The following is a 17,533-nucleotide window of genomic DNA, read 5'->3' on the forward strand; positions in this document are numbered from 1 at the left end:
ATCACGGCAATTTGTTGTCGTTGTTGAACGATTCAAAATTGCCCTGAAATCCCCCAATGCTAAGGTCAACCCCCCTGTCAGTGAATCTAATGCATGTAACCAAGGAATAGCACCGTCCACCAAAGATGGTAATTTTTCAATAAGGGTCTGTAAATCTCCAAAAGAAAACGGCTTGTATCTGTGTCCTTGGCGTGAAACTATTAAAGGCATAGCATATGGAGAAGAACTGTCAGAACGTACTGACAGGTCCTCAGAATGAATTGATCCATTTGAAAGGTCTGAGTCCCAATCATCCATACCCCCCTGTGATTTCCTGCCTAAACTTGAAAGTCGTTCCCGAAAAGTGACAGCATTAGAGGTGGCACCGCCCCTCCGTGGTGTGCTCACCCCACGAGGGGAGGGACTAACATCCCTTCTCTGCATGTCATACAGTGTACGTCCACTCCGAAGCTGCATCGGAGCGGAGGTAAACTTCACATGGTCTTTCAAAATATGAGGAGAAGACACTGAATTTCCCCGAATGGGTGGGGGCTCCTCAACCAGACGGCCAACCAGTGACACATCTACATTCAACTGAACCTCCCCCTGCTCCCCCTCTTGTGAGGAAGAGTCTAAGGAAGGTGCAGGGCTGCTCAACTGACGTGAAACCTGAGCCACACCTGAAGAAGTCGCCAATGGATATCTAGAAAAACAAAGTTTTTCACGTAGAACCCGATCCGCCATAGGAAGACTATCAGAAACAGAGCGAACAGCAAGAGGTGACGCCGGGCATGGCGTCATTAAATCGGGATCCTCCCGCGCCGGTGGAGCAGAAGAACTCTGAGGAGGAACCCTCAGGAGATCCCATTCAGCGGTGCCCCTGCGAACATCCAACACTGGATACAACCCCGTGCAAGAGGGATTAGTGTCATTATATGGGGGTGGGGGTGAAGCAACAGATGGATTAAACTTCTGTTTCGGCCGGTCAGAGGAAACCCCCGAAAGATCAACCGGGGCGTGTAATGAGTCCGAAGCCTTCGTAACCAAACCCTTTCCATAAAGGTGATCCGTCCCTTGCCAAGCCACCAGAAGTTTAGCCCAGAATTGCCTATCCTGTTCCGCATTCTCCAGCTTTTTAATTAGTTTCTTTCTGCGAAACAGAGTAGCCCCATCCTTTTCACCACGCACCGCATCCCTATCAGCTGAAGCCTGACTTAGACAAGCATTCAGAATCAGTCCTAACGGCTTTTCAGCACTTAGGAGTTCATTGTTTTTGCTGACCGCATTTTCCAACCTGACTTTCAATTCCTCCGCCGTCACATCAAGCGAATTCAGACCAAGTTGTTTCTCATAAATACAAATGAAGTCCGCAATCTGGTCCCGCAGAGTTTTCCACGGAGCCAGACTATATGAATGGCCTATAACATCATTTGTCAACCCAGTATCCATAATAACTGTACAATAAATGTAGCAAAAACCACGCAAATTCACACACGCAGCGCTTTTTAAAACACAGCGTTCCGCTCAAGGCAATTAGCATACACACACACACACACACACGCAGATACGCACACAGATTCAAACAGCCTCGTGTCTCAGCAACAAGCACAGATCTCCACACAGAGAAACACAAAGAAACACAGAGAAACACAGAGACACAAAACACAGTTTCGGACAAACGTACAAGACAGAGGGGAGAAAGAGAAAAAAAAAAAAATAAAAATAAAAATAAAAAATCAAAATAAAATGCCGGCAAAAAACTGCAGTTATTTCCAAACTTATAAACTTAGTCCTCCGAGTGATACAACTCAAATCTCAGTCCTTAATCGGTGATTCAACCTGCTTTCAGTCCTTAATCGGTGATTCAACCTGCTTTCAGTCCTCCGAGTGATACAACTCAAATCTCAGTCCTTAATCCTGCCACAGAAAGGTGATTCAACCTAGACACAAACTTTCCCAATTTTTTCGAAGGGACAGAATTAAGCCTTCAGGAAAAATTCACTTAAAACCTAGCCTTATAACAGCGGTAACGTTAAGCCGACTGCTTGGACCTGCCACGATCCTCTGTACCCGTGTCTATTCAAAGCTATTAACAACAAAATCTTTTAGAAGCATCTACATACATCTGCAGCTTCCAGCCCTGTAGTCACACACCAAAACAGCCAGCACCGATCGCCCACGTGTCGCAGACACGGAAACAAATCAAAGAGTCTTACCCGACTGTAGCGTCCGAGCCGAACCGGGCCAGCGCGTGACAGAGCCACCCGCTCAGAATCCGTAACCGGCGAGCCCCCAAATATTAAGGAGGAAAGTTATTAGGTTAGCTTAAGTTTTGGAAACAGCATGGCTCTCCTTTTCCTCCTGGATGCCCGGGTCCCGAGTGGATGTCGTCACGGCCGGCAAGGAAACGGCAAGGCACGATGACGTCACAGAAATACAAAGTTTAATTCAATAGAAAACACCGTATGAATTTAACAAGAAACTTCAGAGTACACAGAAGTACATTTCTTTACCTGAGACAAAAGAATTAAAAGAATAAGAACAAAAGGCGCCTTTTGGAGACAGCTGATGCATAAAAGCAAAACAGGGCAGTTGTCTGAATTCTTATTATTGAGCATTCCCTTTTCTAGTGAAGGCGTTTCTCTTTGCTAATATATGCAAATAGGGCGTACCTCTGTTTTTGACCAACCAAGAGCTACCTTGGAAAATACTTAGACCTTCCCCTGAGTTTTAATGACAAATATCAAGAGTCATTCTAGTTATTAAAGTTATAAGTTATTTTCACAAAACCTATCTTGCTCCTCTGCAGTCAGCTTCTCCAAAGATTTGAATCTTTACCTTATCACAAACAATAATGAGATAGAAGTCTTTTTCAACCTGTAAAACATAACATTCAAACCATTCCCTTTTGGGTTCCAATATTGTCATAGTTAGTACATTTTCAAATACATTTCCATTTACTAGATTAGTATTTGTATCTTGGGTAATATACTTTTATCTAACACACTATTGCTATTAATATTAAAAGGTGTATCAGAAATTAAACCTCAGTGTTTCCAAGATTCCTAAGTTGATCCACTCCAGATGCAACTCTGAACTCCTGAGACACCCCCGACCTCTGACCTGCGAGCCGGGGAAGATATTCTTTATGGCCTCCTAATTTAAAACCTTTCAAGAGCTTTGTGTTTTATGGCTGGTCTAAATTACAGCCTTGCCAAAAGAATGTTTATCTGTGAACTCCTGCTTGCATCTGCTTTTGTCCAAAGGAATGTTGGTCTACTTAAACACACATGGCATTAGCTTAACTTATATTAAACCATCAAAAATAGCCATGATTCCTTAACACAAGCTGATGTGGCTGGCCAAACTGCATGAACAGGGCATCCATTGTGTCGGTGAAAGGATGTGGAGAGTTGCAAAATGAATCTGCTATCAGGAGAGCTTCTTCTAACTTGAGATGATCTGTTAGGACCTGATATTTAAAATGTTCAGAAGCACCTGCTGGCAGAATGTTATCAAGAGCAATCCTAAGCCTGGAGAACTCACGTGGGTCTGGATGCACAAAATAGGGTATAGTTGGAGCAGGACCATTATATGTACTTCCGTGTTTAGGTGCTGAATGTGAGCTTTGGATCCTTCTAGAATCATAATGATCTTCTCTTTCAAACAGAGCAGAAGCAGAAGAATCTGGGTGCTCTAATCTGGAGATTCGGGATGTGACTGACCTTCTCGGAGCTGGCACTGGAGGTGTAAAGGTTCTCATTTTCGCTGAACTTCGTGGCGAAGGAACTGGAGCTGCTGATAGGCTTTCCGACACACTCTCTTCGCATATTTTATTTCCATACCTGTAGCCTCGATCTGAATGATGCACACGCTTCTCTTCGTGAGGGCCAGTCTCTTCGTGAGGGCCAGTAGACTCGTCTCTTATACTTGCTGAAAGTGAATAATGCTCTACGTCTTCCCTCTCTTTCTGTAGTGTGCGAATCCTTGGCTTTGGGACAGGAAATGCTGTGGTGTATACATTATGGGCTGCGGGTGCAAAAGAGTTATCTTCAGCCTCGCTTGCTGTGAGTTTCTCCATTTTGTGTTCCATCACCTTCAACGTCTCCAGGACTGTGGACAGCTGTGCTGCTGTTTGTCGCAACTCCTGCAATTCCCTCCTCATCTCATTGTTACTGTGATATAGATCGTCTCTATCTCTTGTGAGCTCCAAAATAGCTTCACGTTGGCACTGATTTTCTTTCTGTAAACACTCCTTTTCTCTCTCAGCTTCATCAGCATCCTCCCACTGATCCATCATTCTCCAATGGTTAGGACTAGGTTGCTGGCTAATGGGTGCACTGCAATGATCTTCCGCATCTGAATCGCTGATATCAGATAAGAGCATCTGTGCTCCAGAAGCAGGCTGATGCACAGGCTGATCCAGTGTATAATCTGCCGTATAGCTTCGTGGACGTGCAGTTCGTCTGGGTCTTACCACGGGCTGCATTTTGGGTTCTTCTTCTCTAACTGGAGTGCTTGTCGCCATGTCCTGCAGCATTTCCCAAATCCGGCTCGAAGGACCACAATTGAACTGAAGGGCTTGGTGTATCTGAAAAAAACTGCAGGCATCCGATCAAAGATGTGGCGTCCCTTTATTATCATTCAACTTACAATTCTTGATGCAGCAAAACAAACCAGTAATCAGAAAATATCGAACTTAGAACTCCTTTCTGATAATACAGTTGCTACAACTACTGAACTACTGCAAAAACTATATGAAAAACGTGTTCTGCCCCCTTCTAGAACATTCCCACCCATTAAGGCTCTGATAGGTTGTTGTCGACCATGATTGACAGGCAGACCAGCCAATCACGGTTCAGACAAGCCTACAAGGCGAAGTCCAGCGAAGCTGTGGTATTTTCCACACCAGTATGTAAAATTAAATTAATTGTCCAACACAAAAATGAATTTCTCTTAGTCTTCTCTTGCATCTTGACAAAACTGACAGACACCAAACTGTTTATTGATTTATATCAAGGGAGATTACACATTTTACGTATCAAAGTATTGGCAATTTTTTCCAGTTTAATTTAAGCCATATTTTATAGAAGTTGGACAAGAAATAAAGGCTCTACAATGTTTGTGACAATTTGATGCTCATTCTGAAGCAGACCAGTTATTACTAAATACATCTGCTGGTGTGCGTAGCAAGAAATAGCAGGTAACAAGTGATTTTCTATCCAGTACTATTCATCAGTGGTGCTCACCATGCATAGCTTGACTCGTTGTGGTTGTTAAATTCATGAGAAGTGTAGACTGCCTAGAACAGTTGGTGCTCATGAAATTTTGTAGCCAGTTACGCTTCTCCTTAGTTCTTTTTTTTGTTTGTTTTTTACTCTGGGCATGTCTTACTTATGAAATCCTGTAATCAGCTTCATGTGATCAGGTTTGATTCAACACTTAATGTGAGGTAATCACATTTTTATTTAAATTAAGGCTGGTTTGGGCAGCTTTTTTTCCCAAAATAAATGAAATAATCAGTGAAGACCAGCATATAGTATTTACTTAGATTATCTTTGTTAGATATTCAAATATGCTTGATCAGAAAATTTTCATTGTAACAATAAAACAAAACCAGAAGAAATATGGATGGACAAATACTACTTCATGCTTTTTCCTTCCTTTCTATAATGTTCATGTGTCCAATCTGGTGCAAATCTGGTTTGAATGGTAGTCTAGTATTTCGATTAATCTGGTAATCACATTAAAAATCACATGAAGTCAGTTGATCACAAGTTGTTCATATCATGCTTATAATTTTTGTTCCATCAGTGAGAAGCAAATCAACATTACTCATACAAAAGTCAGAGTATTCACCTGGGTGAGAGGATGTCAAGTTCTTAGGGAGCAGCATTTGATCAGTCACACATGGGATGGAAAGGTGAAGGAGCTCTGACCTCTACAGGTCATGGAGAATACCGGGAACATATTTGAAGTTGAGACTATGTGTGTGCTTGAGTGCTGTGTGTGAGAGAGAGTAAAAATCTGCAAATTTCTCACTTCCAGAGTCTTCGCTCCTCTGAACACAACATAGAAGTGAACCCTACCAACAGCAATCTACATACAATTGTACCATCCCCTGCTGCGAGACATGTAATTGTTGAGTTCATGGATTACAACTGATCTTTAGAAATAAGGGGTCTAATATGCAGGATGAGAAATAATGGTACTACATGAATACAACATAAAGTCCAACTGTATCAACAACTGGTGATAATGAGGATGTGTAAGTAGGGAGCTGGGGACTAAAAGTGAACTGCAGAATCAAACAGGTTTAATGTATTGTATGTTATGCTTGGGCATATATTACTTCTGAGGTGTACTCACACCCTGCAGATGAATTGGTCCTTTGAGGGGAGCAAAGAGGGATTTATAGTTTTGAGGTTTGTGGGTCACAAGAACGAAAGCACATGTTGTTAGCTGTCAAGAGCGACACTTGAGTTTGTAGGTTGTGGTTGTTCTGCCAAAAGAGCACTTTTCTTCTTTCCCCTCCATCACTTAAACATCTTTAGTCAAGCAGAGCTCAGAACTTGCATCAAAAAGCACACAGTCTTGCTCTTAAATACCAGAGGGCAAAAAGAGCAATGAACTGAGAATGAAAACCACATTCCTCTGCAACAGTAAGGCATTTTTTGTTCTTTGTTTTCACTGAAGTATAAAATAACCCTTGACCAGAACTGGGGAATGTAGAAGTTTTCCAAAAATACCCTAAATGCGCATTGGAAATACCATAGCAGAGTTGGGTTTCTCTAGGTGTGTACAGTAGTCTGAGAGATAAAACAATACTCTTCTTGAGATTTGTGAGGTGTACTCACTCTCTTGTGTTCCCCAGATGTTGCCCTAATAATCTGAAAACATGGTGAGCATTTGCTTCACAGTATCCTGGTTTTTGCTTTAGAGTTACGGCCGGAGACTTTCAGATCAGTCTTTATGCCAGTTCTGATTAAAATCATGAATACTGTACAGTGAGAAGATAGTTTCAGCCTGTTTAAGAATGCTTACACAATCATGACTGCCAAAGGATATTGGCTCAGAAGTGAATGTATAATGTGAGACATGTAAAAAAGGACGAAGAAAAAATAGCAACACTTAACTAAAAAAATCATTTTATGGTTTATGATGTAAAAGTAAGCTATTATACATTATTAATAATTCAGTTAATAGTATTACACAGCTTAAAAGATGGTTTCAAAACATGTAGAAATCTTTACAAGAATTTAATTGAAAGCATTATGATACTAAATTACTGTTGAATATTGCTGTTGGGATGTTGGATAACATTTGAAAAATGTGCAATAAAGCAAGAGCGGTTTGCATTGTTTCAGAAAAGAAGTTTGTTTGCTTTCTTAGCTGACAAGGATTAAATGACCTCACTGACGCTTTGTGGTGTTTTCCCTGAGGTATTAGGGAATCTGTGGCTGCAGAGTCTGTAAAATAACTCAATGAAATGTTTTTTATTTTTGCTCTTTATCATGTTGTAGTGCGCTTGGACACCTTTGATTTGAGCTGAAACTGGCAATAACTGCTTATATCCAAGATCCTCCAAAATGTCTAAAGGTTTAATCAAAATCATTTCTTACTCCATGTGTTGCCCCAAGGCCATGGCTTTGTAGATGGCTTAGTCAGTTATTATGTTGAATAATTTTGTCTGAAGGCCTGCTAATGCATATTAATGTACTTATGGATAACTTTATACGTATAAATAACCTTCCTGTCAAAAAAAAGTCTTAGAAAAATAATGAAATTTATTTCTTATTACTTCATCCTTTACAAATCTTAATGTACTAAATTTACAATGTATGCAAATAGTGTTAAAAAGAGTGCTTATTTTACATTATAGCTCAGGAATTATATTCAAAACTACATTGTCTGTGTCTTACAAAGCACTTAGATAACATTCCCTGTGCCCTCCAGAGAAAGCAGAATAGAGAAAGACAGGAAGAATGTAGGGTAAAAGATTTTATTTATACCAGTCTCTCAAGGGAATGTTGGTTCTTTGCATCCATTCCATCTGCCCCCTTATTGTGCTTTCTCTTTGTCTCTTGCTTTCTATTTCTGACTCCTCTTTGTCTCACTCTGAATAAAAGAGGAATGTTGATTAAATATTGGTTTTACTATTTACTAATAACTTTATGTTTCTTCCTTGAGAAAAAAGTATTAAGAGACACAATATGTGCAGTTGCATGAATAGTTGCACATGTTTTTTATTTCAATTATGGGGTGTAACAGAACAGTTTGCAGGAGTGCACTGGACACATTTTAGAAGCCACTCATTTACACATCCACCTGCTTGAAATGTCATTTCTTCCTATTTGGTATTGTGAAACTGTTGAAACAAAAACTCAACCAAAACAAGTTTTGTGTAGGATCATAAATTCAGGCTCTTGGTTTTGAAGTTGCAGCTTAAACAGCAGCTAAATAAATGCTTCTTTATGCATGAATACCCATCTGATACATTTATCCAGAGGGGACACTGGTTGAGACATGTATAGGCCACTACCTGTAGAGCGACATGGGAACATCCTATTTTTTTTTTCCTGTAACACACAACCAGTCAACTTGATAAACATACATTACACACTTCCACACACAATTCCCAAAGTGTATCTGTCTCTGGCTGATTGGGTTCTAATAACTTAGCTGTAGTCTCTGTTGAATGGTTTGTTGCCATGGACACTTCTCCCTTGGATAATTTTGCAAAAAACCAGTGAGGTGTGTAAAGAGAGTGGAAATGATGATGTGGTCCTCTGCTCTTTTATACAAGAACTTGATAAGCACAACCATTGTGTGAAAATTTTTTCCTTACATCAATCAATGTGTTGTTTAATTTGAATATGTGTTTTCAGGTGTTCTCTGTCTTTTCTTAGTCAAAGTTGCAGAAAGGCTACTGTAAAATCAACATTACTCCTTCAGAGTACCATAAAATGGGAGCAGTTATATAAAAAGAAGAGATTTGTTTATGTAAACCAAAATAACTAATGAAACTGTTTCCCTCCCCACCCGTAGAGCTATTTAAAAAGGATTTACATGCAAGTAGAAAAGAAATATGTCTTGAAGAAATCAGCAATTAGACTACAACAAACTGTATACTGGTCACAAAAGAATGGAAAACTAAGTTAATCTACACATACACAGTGATTAGGATACACCACATTTCTTGGACTTTCTATCTAAAGCCCAAATCTAGCCACTACTTGCTGCTTTGAAATGAGATTTTTAAATATGAGATACAGTATTAGCTTTTCGCAATGATTATTCTGTGACACCCATTTCTACACTGATGATGAATAGATGGATGTATGGATTGTTTTTGGTTAGATATTTAGGTTTTCTTCTATGTTTCCTTTTTGGAAACAGTTGCCCTGCTGCTGATTTTTTCCAGTTTTTTAGCTTGTCTGATTGTTGATTAATAATTTAATTGTGTATCCATTTTTTTTATTGTTTGCCACTTTTAATTGGTAGGTCTATTTTAATTTATCTGCTGTTTTACTGTTTGTTTTATTTTTATGTATATGGTTGTATTTTTTTCTGTTTTTTTAGATGTTTGCTGTGTTTTTAGATTGTTAGTAATTTGGATGGGTAGTTGATTAACCTGGTATAAACCAGACCGTATGATTTGCTTCGTTTGTGGTGAACATATGTGTGAACCCTCAGCTATTGAGAAACGATTGCATGCTGGAGAGATAGACTCTTAATCACTAACATTTGATTAATAATGAATAGACTGATGTATTCATGATGTATGCAATGCTGCAAAGTTTAACTGAAGATGCCTGCACTGCAAAGAAACAAGACGGCTGTTAATGTTAGTTCAGTATTTGGGAGTGTGGCCAACATGGACAGAATGACTTCATCCATTTCCACTATAGTTTGCCATTGCCAAACTATAACCATGGCAAACTACAATTATAACATGAATGTCTTCATTCACAACTTAATTTTCTGTTCACTGATTGGCCTGTTTCAAATTCAACCAGAGAAATCCCTCTCAATTGTAGAAAGCGAAGACGGAACACTGAAGAAGATGAGAATCAGGTGGAATTGCGTAGGAAGGCAATGGGCAGGGTGGTAGTTGATTTTTAATGTTATTTTTATTTTTATGTTTTGTTACTCTGTTGGTTAGTTGTATATTTTTAGGTTTAGTAATTTATTTTTGTTTGACATTGGTATGTTTGTTTGTTGGTGTATTCATTAAATACACTTTTTTATTGGTTAGTTAGTTGTTTAATTTGCTGGATAGTTCATTCACAATTCTGTTGATTGTTCTATTTTATAAGTTCTATTTAATAAAAAAGTGAAATGAAATTATTTTTTGTAAAATTAACTATACATTTTTGTATCAGGTTATTCCCAATTGCAACCTTTTTTTTTTTTACTGACAGTGGTACCTTTTTATTTTACTGAACTTAGATGCTTATAAAACTGGGTGTGTCTGTATAAATCAGACAATGAAATTGAAAGATAACAAGCAGATCTTTTAGTTGACAGAATCCAAACAGTGAATGTATTAGTTGGAATAGGAAGGTAAAAGTCCTGAATTCTGTCCAACATAAATGTTTTCGTAGGAAACTGAAGTATTCCGTTCAGGTGAGGCATCTCACTGGTATGAAGAAAAATGCCACACTGGAGAGCAGGTACAAAAGCAACTGGCTGCTGCTACCACAGACAATGAAAACACAATATTAGGGTTTTTCTTTTAAGTAATTATTCTCGAATATTCTTAAAGCTTCTGTAAAAATCAAAATTTTAAATAAGTTTAAAACGCATTAATATTGTTATTGTAAATTCTCAATATTATTCTATCCTTTTTTCAGTTTCCCAAGAATTGGAAAATAAATAAAACACATAAGCTAAATAATTTTTGTTTTATTTCAAGTCTATAAACTGACACTGCTGACTTTTTATCTGAAAAATGCTTATCAGAATGGACAAACTGTTAAATAAGTAAAGTAGTCAGTGTGACGCTCTCTCTTCTGTGATGGTTTTTATCTCTTACGTCAATTTTTCTTCATCTTGTCCGTCTGTCTCTCGGGCTCTGACATACTTCAGAGTAGAGGGCATTCTCTTCTAAAACATTTATGAGTGATTCTGTTTGTTCCTTCTTTTCTTACTAAGAAATAAAGAGATAAATGTAGAGGATGCTGGAGGAAGGATTTTTTTTTTACAGTGCTTCCAGAACTTTCTGCAGTTTTGGGGTGGTGGCCAGTTGAAGGGAAGAGTTCTACTCTGGGATTACTTTATTGGCGAGAACGAATTGTCAAGAAAAAAACGTATATTGTGTGTGTCTTTGTGTGCCTTTAAATGTTACATTAAACAGTATCACAATCCCTGTCTCAGATGTGACGTCTGGGTCAGTAATTGAATTAAAGATGTTAGGCAAGTCTTGATGTCTTTTGGGGAGACACTAAAGAATAAAATTAAGTACCAAAAAGTTAGCTGAAGAGTATTATAAAGTGTCCTAATAACTGATGTACTTAAGGAAAATATTGCCATTTGATCTGAAGATTAGAAGAGTTACACAATATCCCCCTGTTAGTCTGTGTACTTCTGCCTGGCAGCTCCTATTACAGTTACATCTCCATGTAGACAGTCTGCTTTTTGGCTTCTAGTCCTGGCTGTACCTGTTGAATCCACATTTACTTGGCAGACTCTCCCTATCTTTCAACTTGGCTTGTGTGCGCATTTTCTAGTATTATTTTTTGTTAAAATAAACTTATGAGAAGAGCAGCAGCATGCCTGCAAAATTCATTTTCTCAAGACAGAAGGTTTAGCGTATATGTATTGTGTCACATTTGCATCTGGTATGTTTTATGTGTAAACAAAACCCCACTGTGTTCAAGATGTTCTTAGGATTCCTTTAAATTCAGTGAGTTTTGACTTTCCTCATCTTATTGTGATGTTTTGTTTAGTTTGTTATCATTGTAGCATACTGATCTTATTTTTCCCTCCACAGAGATGTTGGAGACCAACAATCTTGTGACATTTGAAGGCCTAGCTAACAGTTCGGGTTACCACACTCTCTTGTTGGATGAGGAGAAAGGAAGGCTCCTGGTGGGAGCCAAGGATCACATCTTTTCTTTTAACCTCCTCAACATAAGCAAAGACAAAGCACAGGTAAAGCATGTGATTTGGAGCCCATGCACTTGCCAGTTCATTTTATTTCTGACTTTAAATCCGTTTCTGACCAGACCATTTGTCTCGAACCAGAGTGCTGGCTTCAGGTATCTTAGGATTCTTATCTCTGAATCTAAAGAAAAAGTGCTTCATGTATATTTCAGATGAGGGCTGTCTCACGCAGTCAGGCACTGTTCCAGACATGTTAGCTGCACTCTGCACACCTGGGTGAATCATGTCGTAAATTGAAACAAAGTGGAGAACAGACTGCTTTGTGACCCCTTCAAGTCTCATAAACACACTTCCATGCACACAAGCTGTAAATCACTAACACAAAATAATGATTCCAAGTGCAGGGAAATGCTTTTCTGTCTTCAGCAGAAACTATGTTTGTGTTCCAGATCCCCTGGACTGCTTCTCCCACTAGAAGAGATGAATGCAAGTGGGCAGGGAAAGATCTCCTGGTAAGAACTAAAGGCATCCAGCTATCACGTGGATTCTTTTCACGGAAACCTATGAATATCTATTTTATGACTTTCACCAAAACCCAGACTTTCAATTTTTTCTGTTTTCGATCATTTCTCCTTGTCTGTTGAAAATCTGTCTTACACATAGCTAAATTACGATAAGCCTACTTAAGATGTAGAGTCATCACTGAGATCCTTAATTAAACTATAAGAATCTGGAAGTCAAACCTTTATATTTCTTTGTTTCTTTGGTTTCCTTTTTTGTTTGTTTTTGTAGTTTCTACTAGAATATGGCGGCCTTGAAATCCAAACCACATCAACACTTCAATAAACACAACCACAAATTAAAGGAAGGCACAACATATTCAAATACACAAAAATATTAATTAATTAAGCACAACTACAAATAAAAAAAAAACACAACAAAAGGAAGAGGTAGGTACCAGCAGGAAACCTAAGAGAGTGCTGATTGGACAACACTACATTTGGCTTTAGAACCAGAAATTATTCTGGCTTAGGCACTATTTGTTGATAATATGAATTTTGCAGGTGATACAAATGTAGCTACCGCTATCCATGACTATTTTGAGTCGGGACATACAACGAAGCTTTGGGCAGTACATAGCGCTGTCACTGTCTTCCTGCCTATCTGAACAAAGACAGAGCAAATACCAGAAAATATTCCATCACCCAAACATCAATGTCTCATGTTTCATACTGAGCCCTACCTCCTCTGTTTTGTTAATGTTGCTGTGTTTTCTTAAGTTGAAATTCTACATAGTTAATATTGTCGTGTTTTTCAATTCATAGTTGTGTTTAGAGATTTGAAGTGGTTTGCATTTAAGAGCGACTGTAGATTATTCTCTGTTACTGGAATTTCTGTCAATTTATTTCATAATGTTAATAATTTTCAACACATTGCAAACCTCACAATAAGGTTGTAATTTTCAGATTAAATAAAATAAAAAGAGAAATGAAAAACCATGGAATTTAAAAACCACATAATACGTCACAGTCCCATGGCTCTTGGTAAAAAGGTCTCACAGTTTTCAGAAACCCAATGTAAATACACTTACTGTTTTGAATCTGCTTTCCTTGAAGTAGTATTTTTTCCCCCATCTTTCAAAGGCCCTCCGGCAAAAAGCTTGGATGTAAGATCATATTGATGCTGTTTGTGGCTTAGATTTTTTCACTAGAATAGGGCAAGTGCCTTCGGCGGTCAGTTCGCCTGCCTGTGCTGGGGAGCAGAAGGGCAGGGAAGTCTTCTGTGTGTTTTCTGTAAACAATTTGAAATGTATAAGGAGGCACCCTGAGGGATGGTTGTCTTTTATAGAGCTAGATGAGAGTGAGGGGGAGAGAAAAGGAAAGGGTATCCATAAATATCCCATTATAGTCTAAAACAAACATTTCTACAATGTAGTGAGGAACAAAAGAAGATTGATGGATGTTTGACATTCAGAAACATAGTTGAAATGCAAGCATAACTGAAATATTAAAATTATTTAATGAAAAAATACCAATGAATATAAGGTGGTACACATTACTGTACTACTGTATGTATGATTAAGTTATGAACAAGATTGTCATGCAAATATATGTACAACAGCAGCAGCTGGTTTTAAAGATAAAGTTCAACACATAATAAAACTTCAGATTTCAGGAGGCATTCCTCTGAAATCCCAGCAGTAATTCACTTTATATTTACAGCTGCAAGACTATTGTAAAACAAACGGAAGACAAAACAGAAAAAAACTATGAGAAAAGTAGACAAAAGTGTAAATGTCCTGTTGCTTGAATCACTTAAGAGAAGTTAAAGAGAAAAATTGACTTTGTCTGAATAAATTTAAACTTACTGTAATTTATGTTCAATTTGAAACCCAACACATTAAACTGTTCAGAAACTGCAACACAATAATTACTGTGAAACATTTTTGTTTGCTCTATGTCTTTCTCTAATCAGAGAGAGTGTGCACATTTCATCAAAGTGCTGCAACCTTTCAACCAGAGCCATTTCTATGTTTGTGGGACAGGAGCCTTCCACCCTGTATGCTCCTACCTGGAGGTGGGCAAGAAACCAGAGGTACAGCTTAGATTTCTGTTCTTGTCCATATCTGCTGCCACACACAACAATACACACAGGAAAAGACTAGACAGGCTTTATGTTTTAACTAGTTGTCAGTATTTCAGATTCTTTTTGGTCATGTTTACATGGAGATGTTGTAACAAATAAATATAAACAGGTTTGGTTCAATAAAATATGAAAAAAGCTTAGAAGAACATTAAACACCACATATCAGTTCATTTCTCTGGTGAACTACTGCGATGTTGGACAGTGTATGTTTACATGAAAGTCTGTGCATACTGCTCATTTAAATTTGAGAAATGAGAATTACTCTCCTCTCCTCCAAATGCCAGACCTATAAATGTGAGTTTTCCTCTAATTGGGTGGCGATTTACAGACCATTAGGGGAAGGAAATGTCCCTGAGAAAAGCCATCAACTCTGCGTGGATCATAAAGTAGAAACGCAATTCATTAGTGTTGAGGTCACTGAGCAACAGTGGTTAGAAATGTTGTCTTCGATTCTGTTCAATGGCATTATGCTGCTGGTAGTTTCCCTTCAAACTGTGTGTAGAGTTGAACACATAATCACTGACCCTTTTCATCATATGTAATGCTGTGCAAAGGTGAACCTCTGGATTGCAACCAACTCTGTTCAGTTGAAACCATAACTGAAAATGTCAGCCATCTTCATATGAAACATGGTGGTGGAAACATCACTCTGTGGGGTTACTTTTCCTCAGCAAGGGGAGATAATCTGATTGGTTTATGGGTGGAACTAAATACAGGACAATACTGTAAGTAAACCTGCTATAGGTTGAAACAGACTAGATGCTGAGGAGGAGGTCCACCTTTCAACTTATGAAGGAAAAGTTTAAAGTAAATTCAGTGTGTTGAAATTCTCTAGTCAAATGTCAGATTTTCTAATTGAAAATCTAAAGCTTAAGACGCTTTCCATCCAGTCTGAGCTTGAAGTATTTTTTTAACTACATTGTACAAAAGTGGTAGCTATATCTTCATAAAATATTGCTGCTGTAATTGCAGTGAAAGGTGGTTCTACAAAATATTGACTAAAGGAGCTGAATACAAATGCACGTTATACTATTCAGTTTTTTTTTTAATTAAGATGTTGTTGTTTTCCTTTTTTCATAGCTATGTACTGTTTTATGATGGTCTGTCACATAAACATCAATTGAAGCTTGTGTTTGTAACATGTTTGTAACAAGTTCAAGAGGTCTGAAGACAGCACACTATAGACAACACATTTAGCTGCCTTCAGTGCATATGCAAGGAAATGTTTCATAAAAGCAAATATCAAACATTATATTACTCAATATTTGAGCTCAAATCTGTAAAGAAAAAGAAAAATTCATGTTAAAACCCTCTACAAAGATTTCACAAAAAAATTTAAAAAACTGCTACTTTATGTGTCATGAAGTGTTGACAGCAACTGGAGAAAACTCTGTTTCTACTGGAGCTCTTGTTTTGTGTGTGGAATCTATATGGGCAAGAAGCCATGTTCACTGTCTGTGTTTGATAGTATGCTATAATACCTCACTGATTTCCTGTCTTCATGTGTATACAGGATGGTGTTTTCAGACTGGCGCCCCATGTTGAAAATGGCAGAGGGAAGAGTCCCTATGACCCTAAGCTCCTCACCGCTTCAATGCTAATTGGTGAGTTTATGGAAAGATATGGAGTGCATGTGTGCAATAAATCCCCGTGAAGCCCTGTGCCTTGCTCTTTCATTTCAGTGGGTACACAGCGTGTGACGTCAATGTAAATAGCAGAACAGGAACATCCTTTGCTGCTTTGTATTTACACACATAGAACCTCTCATTGGCAGGACTGTAAACTTTATTTCAGTCTGAATCTACAACATTTAAATGGTGCACATGTGTGGTGAATGGTACTGGGTCTATTTTGCTCTAATTCTCCCTCCTCCCATTTTCTGGCAAATAAAGCAGGGGTGTATGAGCATGGTATTTCTCTTTACCCCCAATTATGTGTGATCATATTGTGTTATACCACCTCATTTACCCAAGCAGATGGCTATTTTCCAGCCCATCACCCCTTATCTCCTCTTCCTTTTTTCTCTCCAGCATTATTATGTACTCCCCTTGTCTCACACTTCTGTTCTCTCCCCCAGCATCTGACCCACCATCCATTCATCCTGTCCTCACCTCCTTTCTCTGCCCTGCCTTCTGTTTTAATGTCGATTTCACACTCCTGATGTTTGTTATGTCTTTGTTTTCCATGGACGTGAAATCTACCTTTGCTGCTAAGCCCCCGCTCAATTCCTCAGATTTCTGAACAGAACCCACGGGGAAAAGCAGGCGGCCTCAGTCTCACGTTACTGTGTTAACACTAATCAATCCTCTCTCTCTCAGATGGGGAGCTGTATGCTGGAACATCAGCCGACTTCATGGGGCGGGACTTTGCCATCTTTCGCACTCTTGGCAAACATCATCCTATCAGAACAGAGCAACACGACTCCAGGTGGCTAAATGGTAGGTTTGGAGGACCGTCTGCCTTGATTTGTCTCTTAGCTTCAGTGTGAACAAACTACCTTGAAGAATAGCTAGCATTTTGAGGGTTAACTTGCCTGTTCACCAATTCATACTTCCATATCATGCTACACATCATCATATCGTCTGTGTTAAGCATGAGGAAACCACTTCTTGCTCATTGTCTTTAAATCTTTGTTAAAATTTTCTTTGTAGGTGAACTTTTGTCTGAATTCATGGAGATACATAGTTGTAATATAAACAGGAAATAAAACTACTCAAGTTTTAAATTTGTATTTCTATGTTACTATCTAAATTTCTATTAAAAAAACAAAGTTGGAATAAATCTACATTATCCTAAATCC

At 38.4% G+C, this 17,533-nt stretch overlaps 1 protein-coding gene across 1 annotated transcript in view; it reads left to right on the plus strand.

Moving 5' to 3' along the window:
- The window catches only part of sema3ab (sema domain, immunoglobulin domain (Ig), short basic domain, secreted, (semaphorin) 3Ab), a 44,926-nt gene that overhangs the window by 16,453 nt on the left and 10,940 nt on the right, over positions 1-17,533 (plus strand). Inside the window, exons 2-6 of the mRNA XM_032583983.1 lie at positions 11,975-12,135; positions 12,537-12,599; positions 14,563-14,682; positions 16,247-16,337; positions 17,052-17,171. Of these exons, the coding sequence (XP_032439874.1) occupies positions 11,975-12,135; positions 12,537-12,599; positions 14,563-14,682; positions 16,247-16,337; positions 17,052-17,171 (555 nt within the window). The remainder of the gene's footprint in view (positions 1-11,974; positions 12,136-12,536; positions 12,600-14,562; positions 14,683-16,246; positions 16,338-17,051; positions 17,172-17,533) is intronic.

The sequence above is a fragment of the Xiphophorus hellerii genome, chromosome 2 (assembly GCF_003331165.1).
Source record: "Xiphophorus hellerii strain 12219 chromosome 2, Xiphophorus_hellerii-4.1, whole genome shotgun sequence".
Lineage (NCBI taxonomy): Eukaryota > Metazoa > Chordata > Actinopteri > Cyprinodontiformes > Poeciliidae > Xiphophorus > Xiphophorus hellerii.